Below are 16123 nucleotides of genomic sequence, written 5' to 3'. Positions count from 1 at the left end.
GGGAATACCAGGATAATCTGAAAATATCATTATGGAGACCGTGGAAATTGTCATTATGTACTGTGGAAATTGTGGTGCTGGCCCCCTGCCTACTAACTAGTGAATTACTGGCCCAAACTGTGTATGCATATCAGGTGTTCTGATTCCACTAGCTACTTGCTTTTTGCTGGTGTGTGATTCAGGCACTGCTGAAACAAAAAAATCAGGAAAGCCTTTTTTTTTTTAAAAGGGGGGGGGGGGGGGAATTAAGATGTCAGCTTCCATTTTTGTCTAATTCCTTTATGGCCTCTTTTCACTAGCCACGAGTCGCTGCCATTTACCTCCAGCAATTTCGGATGCGATTCTGCAATTTTTGCATTCCGATTTTTCCACTCATATGGATGTAGCCATAAATCGGGAGCCACTTTACACATGCAATTTTGGATGCTGAATCAGAGCCTTTTGACACCAATATGCTGCAAGTGAATCACATGCAGGACCAAAAAAATTAGGCATGCTGCATGGCATAGCTAAGCAATTTGGCTGCAGACTTGCAAATGCACAGGTGCTGCATCCGATTTGGAAACAGATGTGGCCGCCTGAGGGTATGTGCCTTAATGTCACTGATAAATGGAAGAGGCAGGTGGTTCGCTAAGAGCTGCTACTGAACACAAGGGAAGAGGGGTATTTTGTATTGCATGATTGTCTTAACTGAATTAGCTTAAAATAAACATGCCCTCCTTAAAGAAAACATAAACTGAAAAGTAAAAGTCAAAATAAACATACATAAGTCATATTTACCTCCCGTGTAGTCTACTCCTCAATCTCTTTCTCCTCTCCTGCGTCCTGTTTGTCCACTGTGATCAAGGGAATTCTCTGTCCTCCATTTTGAAAATGAGTGTTAACCCATAACAGCTTTCTGGTCAGCACACTGTTAAACTGTAACATCGCCCACTTGAGCCATAGGAAAGCATGGATATTACCTGGCACATCAGTTGTCCTCTCAGGTATAACTGACAGCAACTGATGTATTTCAGTTCTGACAAAATGTTGTCAGAACTGGAAGGGGTCATTATCAGAAGAAAATGGTGAGCTTCTGAGAGGAACTGATGGCAAGCCAACTATGTCATGTTAATTTGAAGTAATCTCATATGTTTATTTTAAATAATTTTACTCAGTTCAGGTTCCCTTTAAAGCAGATTTTTCACAGATACTGGCATTGTAACATACAGATAAGTTAATTGGCTTCCCCCTGAAATTGGCCCTAGACTACAATACATACACTACACAATATATGCATATGACTATGGTAGGGACTAGATTGTGAGCTCTTTCAAGGGACAGTTAGTGATAAGTCAATATATACTCTGTACAGCGCTGCGGAAGATGTCGGCGCTATAAAAATACTAAATAATAATAATAATTGTGAGAGCTGCAATTGCTAGATCTAATCCTTTGCAGCCATTGTAAGACCTAAGTACACCTCCTAATGTGGCAAATGTGCAATGAAAAGTGTCATCATTTTCCTGTTAAGACAATGAGCAGATTGAGGTTTTTACAACATATTTGAAAAAAATGGATCTCTTGACTTGCTTGTTGTGAAGAAACCCCAACAGAGAAATTTTTTTAGAGAAATATTTGAAAATTAACCTGCGGTTGTGGTGAGGAGTTTGCAAAGTTCACATAGTTTCCAGCAAAGATCTGTTTTACATGGATGTTCACCAGGTCTGAAAAGTAGATATTACACAATCAGAAGATATAAAGAGAAACATGGATAAAAATCAAACAAACAAAAAACACATTTTTGAAGTTATGTGAAATAACATAAACCTGAACTTGAAGGTAATTGTACTTTACCGTTAGAAGAGATCAGGCTACTGATGTCTAATGTTATTGGCAGGGGTGACTGTCCAGAGTCTTCATCAGTGGAAGTGTCATGTTTCGCTTGCAGCCCATAGCCAAAGGACACAATGGAGTTAGAGGTGGAGATATATAGTAATGTGTGATAGCTAAAACCACAAAACATGCCTTTAATCAGCATAGAATGGTTTATCAATGCCATATGCAAAATACTGTGTCCACATATACATTTACAGGGTACATAACCTATCTAGTGAGAAGTTTACATTTTCACTATGCCATTTATCACTGCACTGCCCCACGCCTTCAGGTAAAGCTGGTCAACTGGTTTTTAAATGCTCTGCAAATTTTACGAGCTAGACTGAAGGTGTACTTAAGCTGCTTGCCATCCGACAACCTGCTGGCCATTTAATCATGCCTGCAGCCCACTTTAGAGCACTGGATCACTGCAAACCCTGAATTTATATATGGAAAAAGAAAAATGCACAGGATTTGTGCTGCAGTACTCATTATATAGTGGATTTTAGCAGCTATTAAGCTGGCCATACACTGGCCCGATTTACCGCCGTTTCGACAGCAGATTCGATCACTGGGATTGAATCTGCTGCCAATCGTTCGCGCTACACGCCGAATTTCGATTCATTTCGTCCAATCCCGTCGATCGCGTAGTGCGGAAAATTACCGTCGATCGCCCCCGGGTAGGGAGCGCGTCGCTAGCGACGTTCGAGTGCCGGACGACCGACGCAATAGAGCCCGCATACATTACCTGCTCCGCCGGCGCGACTGCCCCCGCTCGTCTCCGCTCTGGTCTCTGGCATGCCTTCACTTCTTCCTGCCCGGCAGGAAGTTTAAACAGTAGAGGGCGCTCTACTGTTTAAACTTCCTGCCGGGCAGGAAGAAGTGAAGCATGCTGGAGCCGGAGACCAGAGCGGAGAAGAAGAGCGGAGAGAGACCCGGGAGTCGCGCCTGCGGAGCAGGTAATGTATGCGGCGGCTGCGGCGGGGGGGGGGGGGGGGGAGCGGCGGCAGTAGCACCACCACCACAACAGATTGTGATCGGTTTCAGGCTGAAATCGGTTCACAATCTGTTTGCAGTAAAGGTAGCCATACGATCCCTCTCTGATCAGATTCGATCAGATAGGGATCTGTCTGTTGGTCGAATCTGATGGCAAATCGACCAGTGTATGGCCACCTTTAGTGTCCTGTTGCTTGCAGGAAATTCCAAATAGTTTGTACAGTTAACAGCACTCCAAATCCAATCTCTTTAAAACTTGTGCAAAAGTTGTGAAAACTTGGCCAAACAGATTGTGCCTTCCTCACCACACCACACTTATGTCTATGAACTCACCAGCTGTGAAGGGACTTAAGGTGGCCATACACTTATAGATTTGCAGCAGATTCGACCATCACATAGATTTTTTTCAGATGCCTGTCAAGTCAAATCTGTCAGGAATCTACCTGATGTGTGCCACACACTAGGAACAGATTTCCAATAGATTTCAGATTCAATGGCTAATTTTATTTATTTTAGGGTTTATCATATATTTTTAAAAGGTTTTTGTTCCTTTTATTATAGTAGCCACACACTTCTCGCCTATAGGTTAAAGGAATTGAGGGGGGATCCATGTTCATGCTGCTAAACAAACAGTTACAGGCGTTCTGCAGTCATGTGACAAGTAGTACAGGGAGAGAATAGGTTAACCTGACATGCTAGTTAAATTACACTGAAAGAAAACCTTGCATGGCAGCTAAACTGTTAATTAATGTATGACCCTCATATATTGAAGCAGGGGTTTTCAGTGTGAGGGCGACAGGCGTACTTTAGCATTACCATAGACTGCAATGCTTTGGTATTGTTATGTTTATTTGTTTGTTGGCACTTAGTTAAGCTTATGGTTCCATTTTTTTACTTACCTTCCGCAAGCTACCTGTGACACTTGTCCTTCATATTCCTCAATCTTCTGAGGGACTGATGTGTGGCTTTCCACATTTTTTCCTAGCTGTCCATGGGTGCCAAGTCCAAAAGTATAGACTGTTCCATCCTACAAGAGAAAAAACATTCATATAAAAGTTGGAATAATTTGCAACACATTTCAACACCATATTTAAATGTCAGTAATGGAGAAACAACAAATGAAATGCTCAAACTGAAAAATTTTATTGATTTATGAAATAAACTGTATGCTCATTTTGAATTTGATGATAGGAATGCCTTTCAAAAGATGCCAGAGCGACAAACAACATTAATATCGCGCTTTTCTCCTAGCAGGCTCAAAGCACTAGAGCTGCAGCCACTAGAACGCACTCCATAGGCAGTAGCAGTGTAAGGGAGTCTTGCCCATGGTGTCCTACTGAATAGGTGCTGGCCTACTGAACAGATAAGAACTACAGATAAGAACCAAGGTCTCCTGTGTCAGAGGCAGAGCCCCTAACCAGTACACTATCCAGAAAGACTAGGAAAGTTCTGCAGTGCTATAAAATTCACAGATTGTGGAACATCTCTCAACTAATTAGATAATTTGGCAACAGGGCAGAAACATGCCTGTGTATAAAAACAGCATCAGAAAGGCTATTTTTTTCAGAAGTAACACTGACAATGGGTACAACATATTGTGCAGGCAAATAATTAGATAATTGGGCAACAGGGCAGAAACATGCCTGTGTATAAAAACAGCATCAGAAAGGCTATTTTTTTCAGAAGTAACACTGACAATGGGTACAACATATTGTGCAGGCAAATAATTAAACAATTTAAGAATAACGTTATAAAATTCCAAGGGATTTGTACATTTCATAATCTACAGTACATAAAACCTCTATAGGTAAGGGATGAGGCCGAAAGCCAGTATTGGATGGTTGTGATCTTCAAACCCCCATGATACAGAAACACTGCCACCTTCTCTAGGCCTAGGCCTTCTCTAAGCTCATTTAAAATGGACTGAGGTAATGTGTAAAACGGTCATGTGGTCTAATAATTCAAAATTTGAAATTCTTTTCGTAAATCACGGATGCTGCATTCTTTGTGCTAAAAAGCAGATGGACCACCTGCTTGTTATCAGTGCATGGCTCAGGAGCTACCATACATGATAACATGATACATGATAACATGGAGTTGCATTAGAGCACACGTAGAAAGGCACCATTAATGCTGAATGATATATACTTATTTCAGGGCAACAAATAATGCCAATCTATACAATGTCCTTTTCATGGAAGCCCTTGCTTATCTCAGCAAGACAATACAAAACTGTACACTGTACATATTACAACAGCATAATTTAAAAACTACAGCAATCAGTCTCCTTGGTACCAAAGGGGTCACGGGGTGTTATTAGAAGAAGAGGCAATGAAATACAGTGGTAAACATGCTCCAGTTTTTTGTTTTTTTTTAAGCTATGCAATGATTTTACCTTGCTAAGGACAGCACTATGTTCATCCCCACAGCTTATGTAGCCAACATTGAAATTTCTCAGAGAGCTCACAGCATGTGGCTTATATACACCTTCTGAATGAAGAAAAATGGCCTTGTTATTTACTCATTTAGATCTGCATCAATTCCATTTGTGGTAAAACTGAATGTAATTTACCTTTCAAGGGATCAATTTGAAATCCCAGTTGTCCGACACTATTCCTTCCCCATCCAAACACATTTCCTGATGTAGACAGTGCAAAACTATGGGAACCACCTGCAGTGACCTGGACAAGTGGGACTCCTCTCAGCGACTTTATAGGCTGAGGACTGGCTTGATTTGTTATTTGCTTACCCAAGCCAAGCTGACCAAAGTCATTTTTTCCCCATGAATATACACTGCTGTCTGAAAAGAAGAACACAAAGCACAGTTCAGCATTCAATGTTAGGTTGATATGAATTGTAAAATGACAGAAAACAACAGCTGGGAACTACACTACAGATGTCCAAGTCTGATATTTCTTAGGATGAAGCAGTCCTCATGGCACATGTAAGTACCACTTTTAGGAAGGTCAGGCACATAAGGCCTACAGGAGATTAGTGGGAGGGTTTCAGTTATTAAAAGTAGTTTACACTTAAAGAGACACTGAAGCGAAAAAAAAAATATGATATAGTGAATTGGTTGTGTACTATGAATAATTACTAGAAGATTAGCAGCAAAGAAAATATTCTCATACTTTTATTTTCAGGTATATAGTGGTTTTTTTAACATTGCATCATTCTATAATATGTGCAGATTACACAACACTCAGCATTCAAAATGAGTCTTTCAGAGCAGTCTGTGAAGTAATGACCTCTCCTCTAGCAGAGGAAAAGTAAACAGTTATCTTACAGTTGAGATAATCAAAGTCAGATAACAGCCCTCTCCAGGACTAACTTAGTCGGAGAGCTTAATGGCTTGTTTGCATAGAGATAACAACTGGAGTTTCTCAACTCTTCCTGTACTGGAAACAATTACACTGATGTATCTGATCTTAATGTTTTATTTCTTAGCTGTACTACACATACAAATCATAATATCATAATTTTTTTTTCGCTTCAGTGTCTCTTTAAGGAAGAAGTATCTTTTTGAGGTTAAGTAAAAGTATTGGACAAAGTCAGTGTTAGTAATAGATCCAGGCACAGGTTTGTTTTGGATAGTTGGTTAGTGGTAGGCTAAGGTGAATTGTCAGGGTTAGGATAGTACATTATCAGGACAAGGAATTTAAGACAAACCTTTGTTAAAGCTGACACAGTATACAACAGGGGTAAGGCTTTGGAGTCTTTCCTTCCTTTCCACAATGGTGGTATACAAGTACAGGCAGCAACAACCCTCATGCCCTTTACTATTCTCTAGTCAAGTGGATAGAAGGAGGCATTGCTATGCCCTATTCACCTGATCATACACTTGTCTTAATTGGGCAGGGAAGTAGCTTCACTGGACATGGCCATATGTTCCAATGTAGAGGATGAGATATAGTTAGTTTAGCAGAAAAGGGTATGGCTACAGTGACAAATGTGTTTGTACTCTTTGCACCAAAATCTACAGACTGCATCTGGACATGAGAGCTTTCTGTCCATCCATTCATAGTAAAGAAAAAAGCATTGAAGAAGATACAGTAGGTTTTCAAAGACTGCATCTTCACACTTGATGGGCACCGAGGTTGGGAATGGGATAACATCTGTGTTAGACATAGTAGAGGGTGAATGTTAAGAATAGGTCAGGGTGAAGGTGAATTGTCATTTGAGAGTAGGCTAAGGCTAGATTCACAGTGGGACGTTCGGAGCTGCGTTATAAAATTTTATAATGTAGCTTACCGCACTGCAATAAAAAGTCTATGCAACGTTCAAAGTGTGACGTTAGCATTGCATGGTAACATGTGTTAACCAGGGCTGTTGAGTCGGTACAAAAATTTTCCTAAGTCTCCGAAGTTTGTGAAACCACTGACTCCGACTCCAGGTACCCAAAATTGCTCCGACTCTGACTCCTCGACTACGACTCCTTAGTCTAATTTTTACAAAAGCTATGGATTTGGTTCAAAAATCATCCGACTCCTCACTTTATTGAAATCACTGACTCCAGGTATCCAAAATTGCTCCGACTCCTCGACTCTGACTCCACAGCCCTGATGGAGTGCGTCACGTTTTATGGAGATGAAGATTTCATTTTTCAGCACGACCTGGCACCTGCTCACAGTGCCAAAACCATTGGTAAATGGTTTACTGACCATGGTATTACTGTGCTCAATTGGCCTGCCAACTCTCCTGACCTGAACCCCATAGAGAATCTGAGGGATATTGTGAAGAGAAAGTTGAGAGACGCAAGACCCAACACTCTGGATGAGCTTAAGGCCGCTATCGAAGCATCCTGGGCCTCCATAACACCTGAGCAGTGCCACAGGCTGATTGCCTCCATGCCACGCCACACTGAAGCAGTCATTTCTGCAAAAGGATTCCCGACCAAGTATTGAGTGCATAACTGAACATAATTATTTGAAGGTTGACTTTTTTTGTTTTAAAAACACTTTTCTTTTATTGGTCGGATGAAATATGCTAATTTTTTGAGATAGGAAATTTGGGTTTTCATGAGCTGTATGCCAAAATCATCAACATTAAAACAATTAAAAGGCTTGAACTACTTCAGTTGTGTGTTTTTGAATCTAAAATATATGAAAGTCTAATGTTTATCAGTACATTACAGAAAATAATGAACTTTATCACAATATGCTAATTTTTTTTAGAAGATCCTGTATAAATCTATATACACACACACAATAAAATGTATTGTACACTAAAAGGATGATGTGTTCTAGCTTGTACCCCGCTTCCTCAGGCCAATAGTGTCTGTATGTCTGCAAAAAACAGCTTGGAGTGCCTATTAGGGCTAAAAGAACACCTCCAGCCCAAAAAAGGTTTGAATGGCAATACATAAATGTAGTCTATGCACTGTGTACAGTTAGATGAACATATAAAGTTTACATATGGTACATCAGGGGTCGAGTCCTGCGTGGACACGGGTGAACGGCGTTCACCCACTTTTTCTTCAGAGTGAACGCCGTTCACCCTGGCTTGTGTGGAGGGGAGCAGCGCGGAGAAGGCGAGCTATGGGGATAGTGGGGATGGGCGGACATCTCCTCCCCCCCCCCCCCATCCCTCACCTTTGTGCTCCCCTTCCTGCCTCTCCCCTCCAGCGTTGTTAAGTGTCAGGCCCGGCGGCGAAAGTGGGCGGAGACTTTCCACCTTCTTCCAGCCGCAAGGGACGCTCCGCTCTGTGTGCGGCTAGAAGACCAGACTAGCCGCACACAGAGCGGAGCGTCCCTTGCGGCTGGAACGAGGTAAGTCTCCGCCCACTTTCGCCGCCGGGCCCGACACTTAACAACGCTGGAGGGGAGAGGCAGGAAGGGGAGCACAAAGGTGAGGGATGGGGGGGGGGGGGGGGGAGATGTCCGCCCATCCCCACTGTCCCCATAGCTCGCCTTCTCTGCTCTGCTCCCTCCGGGTGGGGGCACACCTGGGTAACCTGGGCACATATACCCCTGCCTACATATACTGGGGACATATACCCCTGCCTACATATACTGGGGACATATACCCCTGCCTACATATACTGGGGACATATACCCCTGCCTACATATACTGGGGAGTTATACCCCTGCCTACATATACTGGGGACATATACCCCTGCCTACATATACTGGGGACATATACCCCTGCCTACATATACTGGGGAGTTATACCCCTGCCTACATATACTGGGGACATATACCCCTGCCTACATATACTGGGGACATATACCCCTGCCTACATATACTGGGGACATATACCCCTGCCTACATATACTGGGGACATATACCCCTGCCTACATATACTGGGGACATATACCCCTGCCTACATATACTGGGGACATATACCCCTGCCTACATATACTGGGGACATATACCCCTGCCTACATATACTGGGGACATATACCCCTGGCTACCTGGGCACATATACCCCTGCCTACATATACTGGGGACATATACCCCTGCCTACATATACTGGGGACATATACCCCTGCCTACATATACTGGGGACATATACCCCTGCCTACATATACTGGGGACATATACCCCTGCCTACATATACTGGGGACATATACCCCTGCCTACATATACTGGGGACATATACCCCTGCCTACATATACTGGGGACATATACCCCTGGCTACCTGGGCACATATACCCCTGCCTACATATACTGGGCACATATACCCCTGCCTACATATACTGGGGACATATACACCTGCCTACATATACTGGGGACATATACCCCTGGCTACCTGGGCACATATACCCCTGCCTACATATACTGGGGACACATACACCTGCCTACATATACTGGGCACATATACCCCTGCCTACATATACTGGGGACATATACACCTGCCTACATATACTGGGGACATATACACCTGCCTACATATACTGGGCATATATACCCCTGGCTACATATACTGGGATATATACCCCTGGCAACATATACTGGGGACATGTACCCATGCCTACATATACTGGGGACATATATCCCTGCCTACATATACTGGGGACATATACCCCTGCCTACATATACTGGGGACATATACCCCTGCCTACATATACTGGGAAGTTATACCCCTGCCTACATATACTGGGGACATATGCACCTGCCTACATATACTGGGGACATATACCCCTGCCTACATATACTGGGGACATATACCCCTGCCTACATATACTGGGGACATATACCCCTGCCTACATATACTGGGGACATATACCCCTGCCTACATATACTGGGGACATATACCCCTGCCTACATATACTGGGGACATATACCCCTGCCTACATATACTGGGGACATATACCCCTGCCTACATATACTGGGGACATATACCCCTGCCTACATATACTGGGGACATATACCCCTGCCTACATATACTGGGGACATATACCCCTGGCTACCTGGGCACATATACCCCTGCCTACATATACTGGGCACATATACCCCTGCCTACATATACTGGGGACATATACACCTGCCTACAAATACTGGGGACATATACCCCTGGCTACCTGGGCACATATACCCCTGCCTACATATACTGGGGACACATACACCTGCCTACATATACTGGGCACATATACCCCTGCCTACATATACTGGGGACATATACACCTGCCTACATATACTGGGGACTAGGGTTGCAACGGTATGAAAATTCACGGTATGATAACCGTCAAAAAAAATACCACGGTATGACGGTATTACGGTATACGGTATTACTCAATTATTCTCATTACAATTACCCTTATAAAAATGAGAAAATGTCAAAGTTGAACAAACTCTTCTTTATTAAACTCTTAATGGTTAGGGTCCTCCTGTCATGCTTGAAATATTTACTCTTCTACATGTCAAAAAAACAATACCAAAAGTAAATCTCAATCTCTCGTGTCACATGACTGCCTATGGCAGACAGGGCAGATAATAAGGCCATTTGAAAGCACAGTAGGTTAATATGTCGGCTTCCATAAACCAGGAAGTAGAAACTGTGCAGATTTATTTTAGGATTTGTATCAGCTGTAACAAAGAAAGAAATTGCTGTTGCATATCTTTTGAGCAGAGAGGACGTTTTGAATTCAGGTCCACTTCAAAAATGTTGGTGAAGCATAGTGAAAGTTTTATACATAACTGCGGCTTCCTCCAACCCATTATGCACATGGATCCTTCCCACGCTGCCATCCTCAGCCTTTTCTATCGCTGGTATTGAGTCCGGTAACTTGAGCCAGTCGCGGCCAGTCTGAGCATGCGCAGTGCGTTCTCTTCAGCGGAGAATAATACTACGCAGGCGTAGTACTATTTTCTGCCAGAGATGGAGGGAGTGCACTGCGCATGCGTAAAACTGGCCGCAACTGGCCAAAGTTACGGGACTCAGTAACAGCGATAGAAGAGGCTGAGGATGGCAGCGAGGGAGGGATCTGTGCGCATAATGGGTTGGAGGAAGCCGCAGTTATGTATAAAACTTTCACTATGCTGCATCTCTGGTTTCCTTTAAAGGATACCAGAGCTGAAAAATAAAATGCAAATGGGTGGAGCGGACATGAATTAGGTGAAGTCCTGTGCTAAGCCACTGCGGGCGATTTCATTAAAAAGTAGGGGGACAGAGTAGAACAGGGGGGAGCGTTGGGCATGAGCACGCACACACACACACACACACACACACACACACACACACACACACACACACACACACACACACACACACACACACACACACACACACACACACACACACACACACACACACACACACACACCAGACATAGCTCAGACATCACATACACATACACATACACACACACACACACACAGCAGACATCACACACACATACATCAGGCAGACACTTCACACCCACATGCCATAGTACGTATACACACTGGCTGCATTCATACAAACACAGCACCTCTCACACAGTAGCACTGCTTATCTGGTGTCGCAAGCTCCAGCTCCCCACGTGCAGTGTGTCTCTCGCTCCTTCTCCCAGGCGGGCGGCATACTCATCATTTTCATGGGGGAGGAGCGCTGGACATTCCTTTGAACACTGATCTGTATCAGTGTTTATGTCAGCTCTGCAGTCGGGGGAGGCAGGGGGCTGCATGCATCTAGCAGAAGGGAGAACGGGCTGTAGCCTTTTCTCATTTGCCTATTTATTTTGCAGGAATGACCTGGTGACTCCCCCTCTGCCTTTGTGGTACAGTCCACAATACAAAAAAAAAACACAAGCAGATACATTGCCGGGGAAAATCATTCGCCGTGTGCGCTCCAGCCGTGGCCGCGTCATTACAGGACGCGCATCACCGCCCAGCTCCTGCACTCATATCGGCAAGCCTCCCGCAATCAAGAACAAGCTTTGGGAGCTTGTCTTTGTTAGGAAGGGAGACACAGAGCAGGGCAATGCCGGAGCAGTGGCGGGGATGCGGAAATACAGCAAAAACCGGTATTTCATAAAAGTGCTTACCGTGATTACCGTGCATTGTAAAACCGTGATATACCGTAATACCGGTAAATCGCGGCAACCCTACTGGGGACATATACCCCTGCCTACATATACTGGGCATATATACCCCTGGCTACATATACTGGGCATATATACCCCTGGCAACATATACTGGGCATATATACCCCTGGCTACATGTACTGGGCATATATACCCCTGGCGACATATACTGGGGACATATACACCTGCCTACATATACTGGGGACATATACCCCTGCCTACATATACTGGGCATATATACCCCTGGCTACATATACTGGGCATATATACCCCTGGCAACATATACTGGGCATATATACCCCTGGCTACATGTACTGGGCATATATACCCCTGGCGACATATACTGGGCACATATACCCCTGCCTACATATACTGGGCATATATACCCCTGGCTACATATACTGGGGACATATCCCACTGGCTACATATACTGGGCACATATACCCCTGGCTACATATACTAGGCAACTATACCTCTGGCTACATATACTGGGGACTACTATACTCATGGCTACTTATACTGGGGACACCTATAGACCTGGCTACCTGGGGGTACCTATTTTGGGGGAACTGCTGTCAGATTATCTGCATTTTTGTGGAACCGCTGTTATGTATTTTGGGGAACAGCTGCCAAATTATGTGTATGTTAGGGGAACGGCTGCTGCCAGATTACGCGTATTTTGGGGAACTGCTGCCAGATTGTGTATGTTTGGGGGACCACTACTGCCAGATTATATGTCCTTTGGGTGTTACGTGTATTTTGGGTGATCCGCTGCCAGGTTTTGCATATTTTGGGGAACTGCTTCCAAATTATGTGTATGTTGGTGGAACTGCTGCTGCCACATTGTCTATTTTGGGGGAACCACTTCCATATTATCTGTATTTTGGAGGAACTTCTACCAGATTATGTGTTTTTTTTGGTGAAATGCTGTCAGATTACATCTATTTTTGGGGGATACACTACGGCAGAGCTCAAACTTCCTCGGCAGACCTTTTACATCACTGCTAAGGTCATGTATATTTGGCCCCACCCATGACCACGCCCACGGTGTGCTTGGCCATGCCCATTTACGCGCGGCGCAGGAATTCTCCGAGTGAGTCCACTCACTTCTTTTCTTAGGACTAGACCCTTGTGGTACATCATATTGGATAGAACCGATTCACATCTACAGTATATCTGTAGTAGCACTTCCTTATTTCTAAAATACACCCTAAGCATGGTGTCCTTCCTTCCAGCCTGGTTTCCTCCTCTGCCCCTCCCTGCCCTGCTCTCTACCTGCGTGGATCACATTACTTCCCCTTCTCACAGTGCGTAGGAGAGAGGAGAGACAGCAGAACATCTGCAGCCTGTCTTTTCATGTCTGCTTGCTATAATTCTAATTTCACATGTATGTCTGCCTCCCTGGATTATATCACGTGGACATGGGGGATGGAGTTATGCCATCAATCCCCCAGCATCCTTGGCACCTGTGGTTTGGAAAGAAAAAAATCACCCAGACCCAATTTCACACTGAGGGCGGGGATTTCAAACTGGGGGAGGGATGTGATTTTATATATCTTGTCAACTTGTTAGGTTTAAAGCAAACTAAAATGTATAATGTAGGTACTCTTTAATAGGCCATCATCATGAAATGGATTATTTTAATGAATACACGTTAAAAAAATGGATTTGTGTAGACTTTTGCGGTTATTCACAGCTTGTGTTTTAGAGAACCTCTGTTAACCTCTGTGCAGTAGATTGTAAGGTATATTTTGGAAAATTACTTTCATGTACTATTTACCTTCTGAAAGAGCAAGTGTATGGTAATGTCCACAAGCCACTTGTATCACTTTTATGTCAGAAAATCCAGTTATCCTTCTGTAAGAAAAGATACAAAATAAAGTTATTCATCAGAACTTTTAAACATTTATTTTCTTGGCTTGCCATATTTCCATGCCAACATTTACTGTACTCTGTATGCTAGAGTGTTACCATGGTGAGCATCTGCAGCATGTACATTAATAACCTGATACACAATAAGGATGTATTATATTCCACACAATTTGTAAATTAAGATAGCAACAAGGCCACAGCTCTTAAAGAGACACTGAAGCGAAAAAAAAATATGATATTATGATTTGTATGTGTAGTACAGCTAAGAAATAAAACATTAGGATTAGATACAGCAGTCTAATTGTTTCCAGTACAGGAAGAATTGAGAAACTCCAGTTGTTATCTCTATGCAAACAAGCCATTAAGCTCTCCGACTAAGTTAGTCCTGGAGAGGGCTGTTATCTGACTTTTATTATCTCAACTGTAAGTGAACTGTTTACTTTTTCTCTGCTAGAGGAGAGGTCATTACTTCACAGACTGCTCTGAAAGACTCATTTTGAATGCTGAGTGTTGTGTAATCTGCACATATTATAGAATGATGCAATGTTAGAAAAAACACTATATACCTGAAAATAAAAGTATGAGAATATTTTCTTTGCTGCTAATCTTCTAGTAATTATTCATAGTACACCAATTCACTATATCATATTTTTTTTTTCGCTTCAGTGTCTCTTTAAGTCTGATGAAGAAAAAAAAAAACTTGCCTTGGAACAGGACTTTGATGGGGTAACTTCCCTGATCCAAGTTGTCCATGTAATCCTTCTCCCCACGTAAATATATTGCCTTCACTACAAATAGCAACAGAGTGATTTAACCCACTACTCAGGTCGACAATGGTCTGGGCTTCCAGCGCATGGATTGGATCTGTAGATACAGCAAAATGCATTTAAAGAATCTATGTCAAATTGCATGAGGCAGAGTTGCTTCCTATGCATGATGATTTTTATTAAGGTGCCAATACATTTATCGATTTTCATGTTTGATTCCTGGCAGATTTGCTGGGAATTAACTGCCCCTAAAATGTCCAGTCATTGACCAAAAATCGATTGAACATATCAATCAGACTGGATGAAAGATATTGGTCGATTGGGGGGGGGGGGGGGGGGCAGGACAGGGCAGGAGCAGCAGTAGATTGATGGCCCATGGCGTTGGACTGCATCAAACAATGCAATACTGCAGTTTGATCAACTTTCAATAGATTCCCTGCTGGAAAGGATTAAAAATCGATGTACTGGGGGTGATAGTAATTGATCCCTTTCAGAGAGGAATCAATCATTTTGCAGCATCAGGTGGAAACTTATAAGTGTATGGCCACCTTCAGACAAGTTATTCAAACGAATACCGACGAATTGCCGCACATACCTTGCCGCAATCACCATCACCGCCGCACATCGGGAACTTGGGCCACCCACTCTGTTGTCTCTATGACGGCAGAGTTCCTGTGAGCTGGTTAGGAACCACTTTCATTGGCTCCTGACTATGCCTATCAATGTAAGCCAATGGGAGCTGTTAAATCGGCTCCTGACCCGCTCACAGGGCTCTGCCGTTATAGAGACGGCAGAGCGAGTGAGCTGCGGCGGGAGACTGCGGCGAGATCGTCGAGAGCGACGAAAGCGACAAGAACGTGCAGCGTCGGTGTATTGAAATCTACGCCCTGGCAGCCAGATAGCCATCAAAACAGGGCGTAGATTTCAATTATCAAGGTCCTTAACCTCCTTAGCGGTAACCCCGTGTGTGACACGGGGTAAGCCGCCGGAGGGTGCCGCTCAGGCCCTGCTGGGCCGATTTACTTAATTTTTTTTTTGCTGGACGCAGCTAGCACTTTGCTAGCTGCGCCAGCACCCCGATCGCCGCCGCCGCGCGCCCGATCGCCGCTATCCGGTGCGGCGCGCG

The 16123-nt window shown here is 43.7% G+C and overlaps 1 protein-coding gene across 4 annotated transcripts in view; it reads right to left on the bottom strand.

The window, feature by feature from the left end:
* HERC6 (HECT and RLD domain containing E3 ubiquitin protein ligase family member 6) overlaps positions 1–16123 on the bottom strand; it is a 93763-nt gene that overhangs the window by 66810 nt on the left and 10830 nt on the right. For 3 of the 4 annotated variants that reach the window (XM_068233167.1, XM_068233182.1, XM_068233188.1), the window contains exons 2-8: positions 14935–15094; positions 14139–14215; positions 5426–5653; positions 5249–5343; positions 3753–3880; positions 1837–1988; positions 1630–1706 (exon numbers count right to left, since the gene is read on the bottom strand). In XM_068233167.1, the coding sequence (XP_068089268.1) occupies positions 1630–1706; positions 1837–1988; positions 3753–3880; positions 5249–5343; positions 5426–5653; positions 14139–14215; positions 14935–15094 (917 nt within the window). The remainder of the gene's footprint in view (positions 1–1629; positions 1707–1836; positions 1989–3752; positions 3881–5248; positions 5344–5425; positions 5654–14138; positions 14216–14934; positions 15095–16123) is intronic. The other variant, XM_068233175.1, reaches the window with a different exon arrangement.

The sequence above is a fragment of the Hyperolius riggenbachi genome, chromosome 1, assembly GCF_040937935.1.
Source record: "Hyperolius riggenbachi isolate aHypRig1 chromosome 1, aHypRig1.pri, whole genome shotgun sequence".
NCBI lineage: Eukaryota > Metazoa > Chordata > Amphibia > Anura > Hyperoliidae > Hyperolius > Hyperolius riggenbachi.
This window is presented reverse-complemented; position numbering and strand designations above follow the sequence as displayed.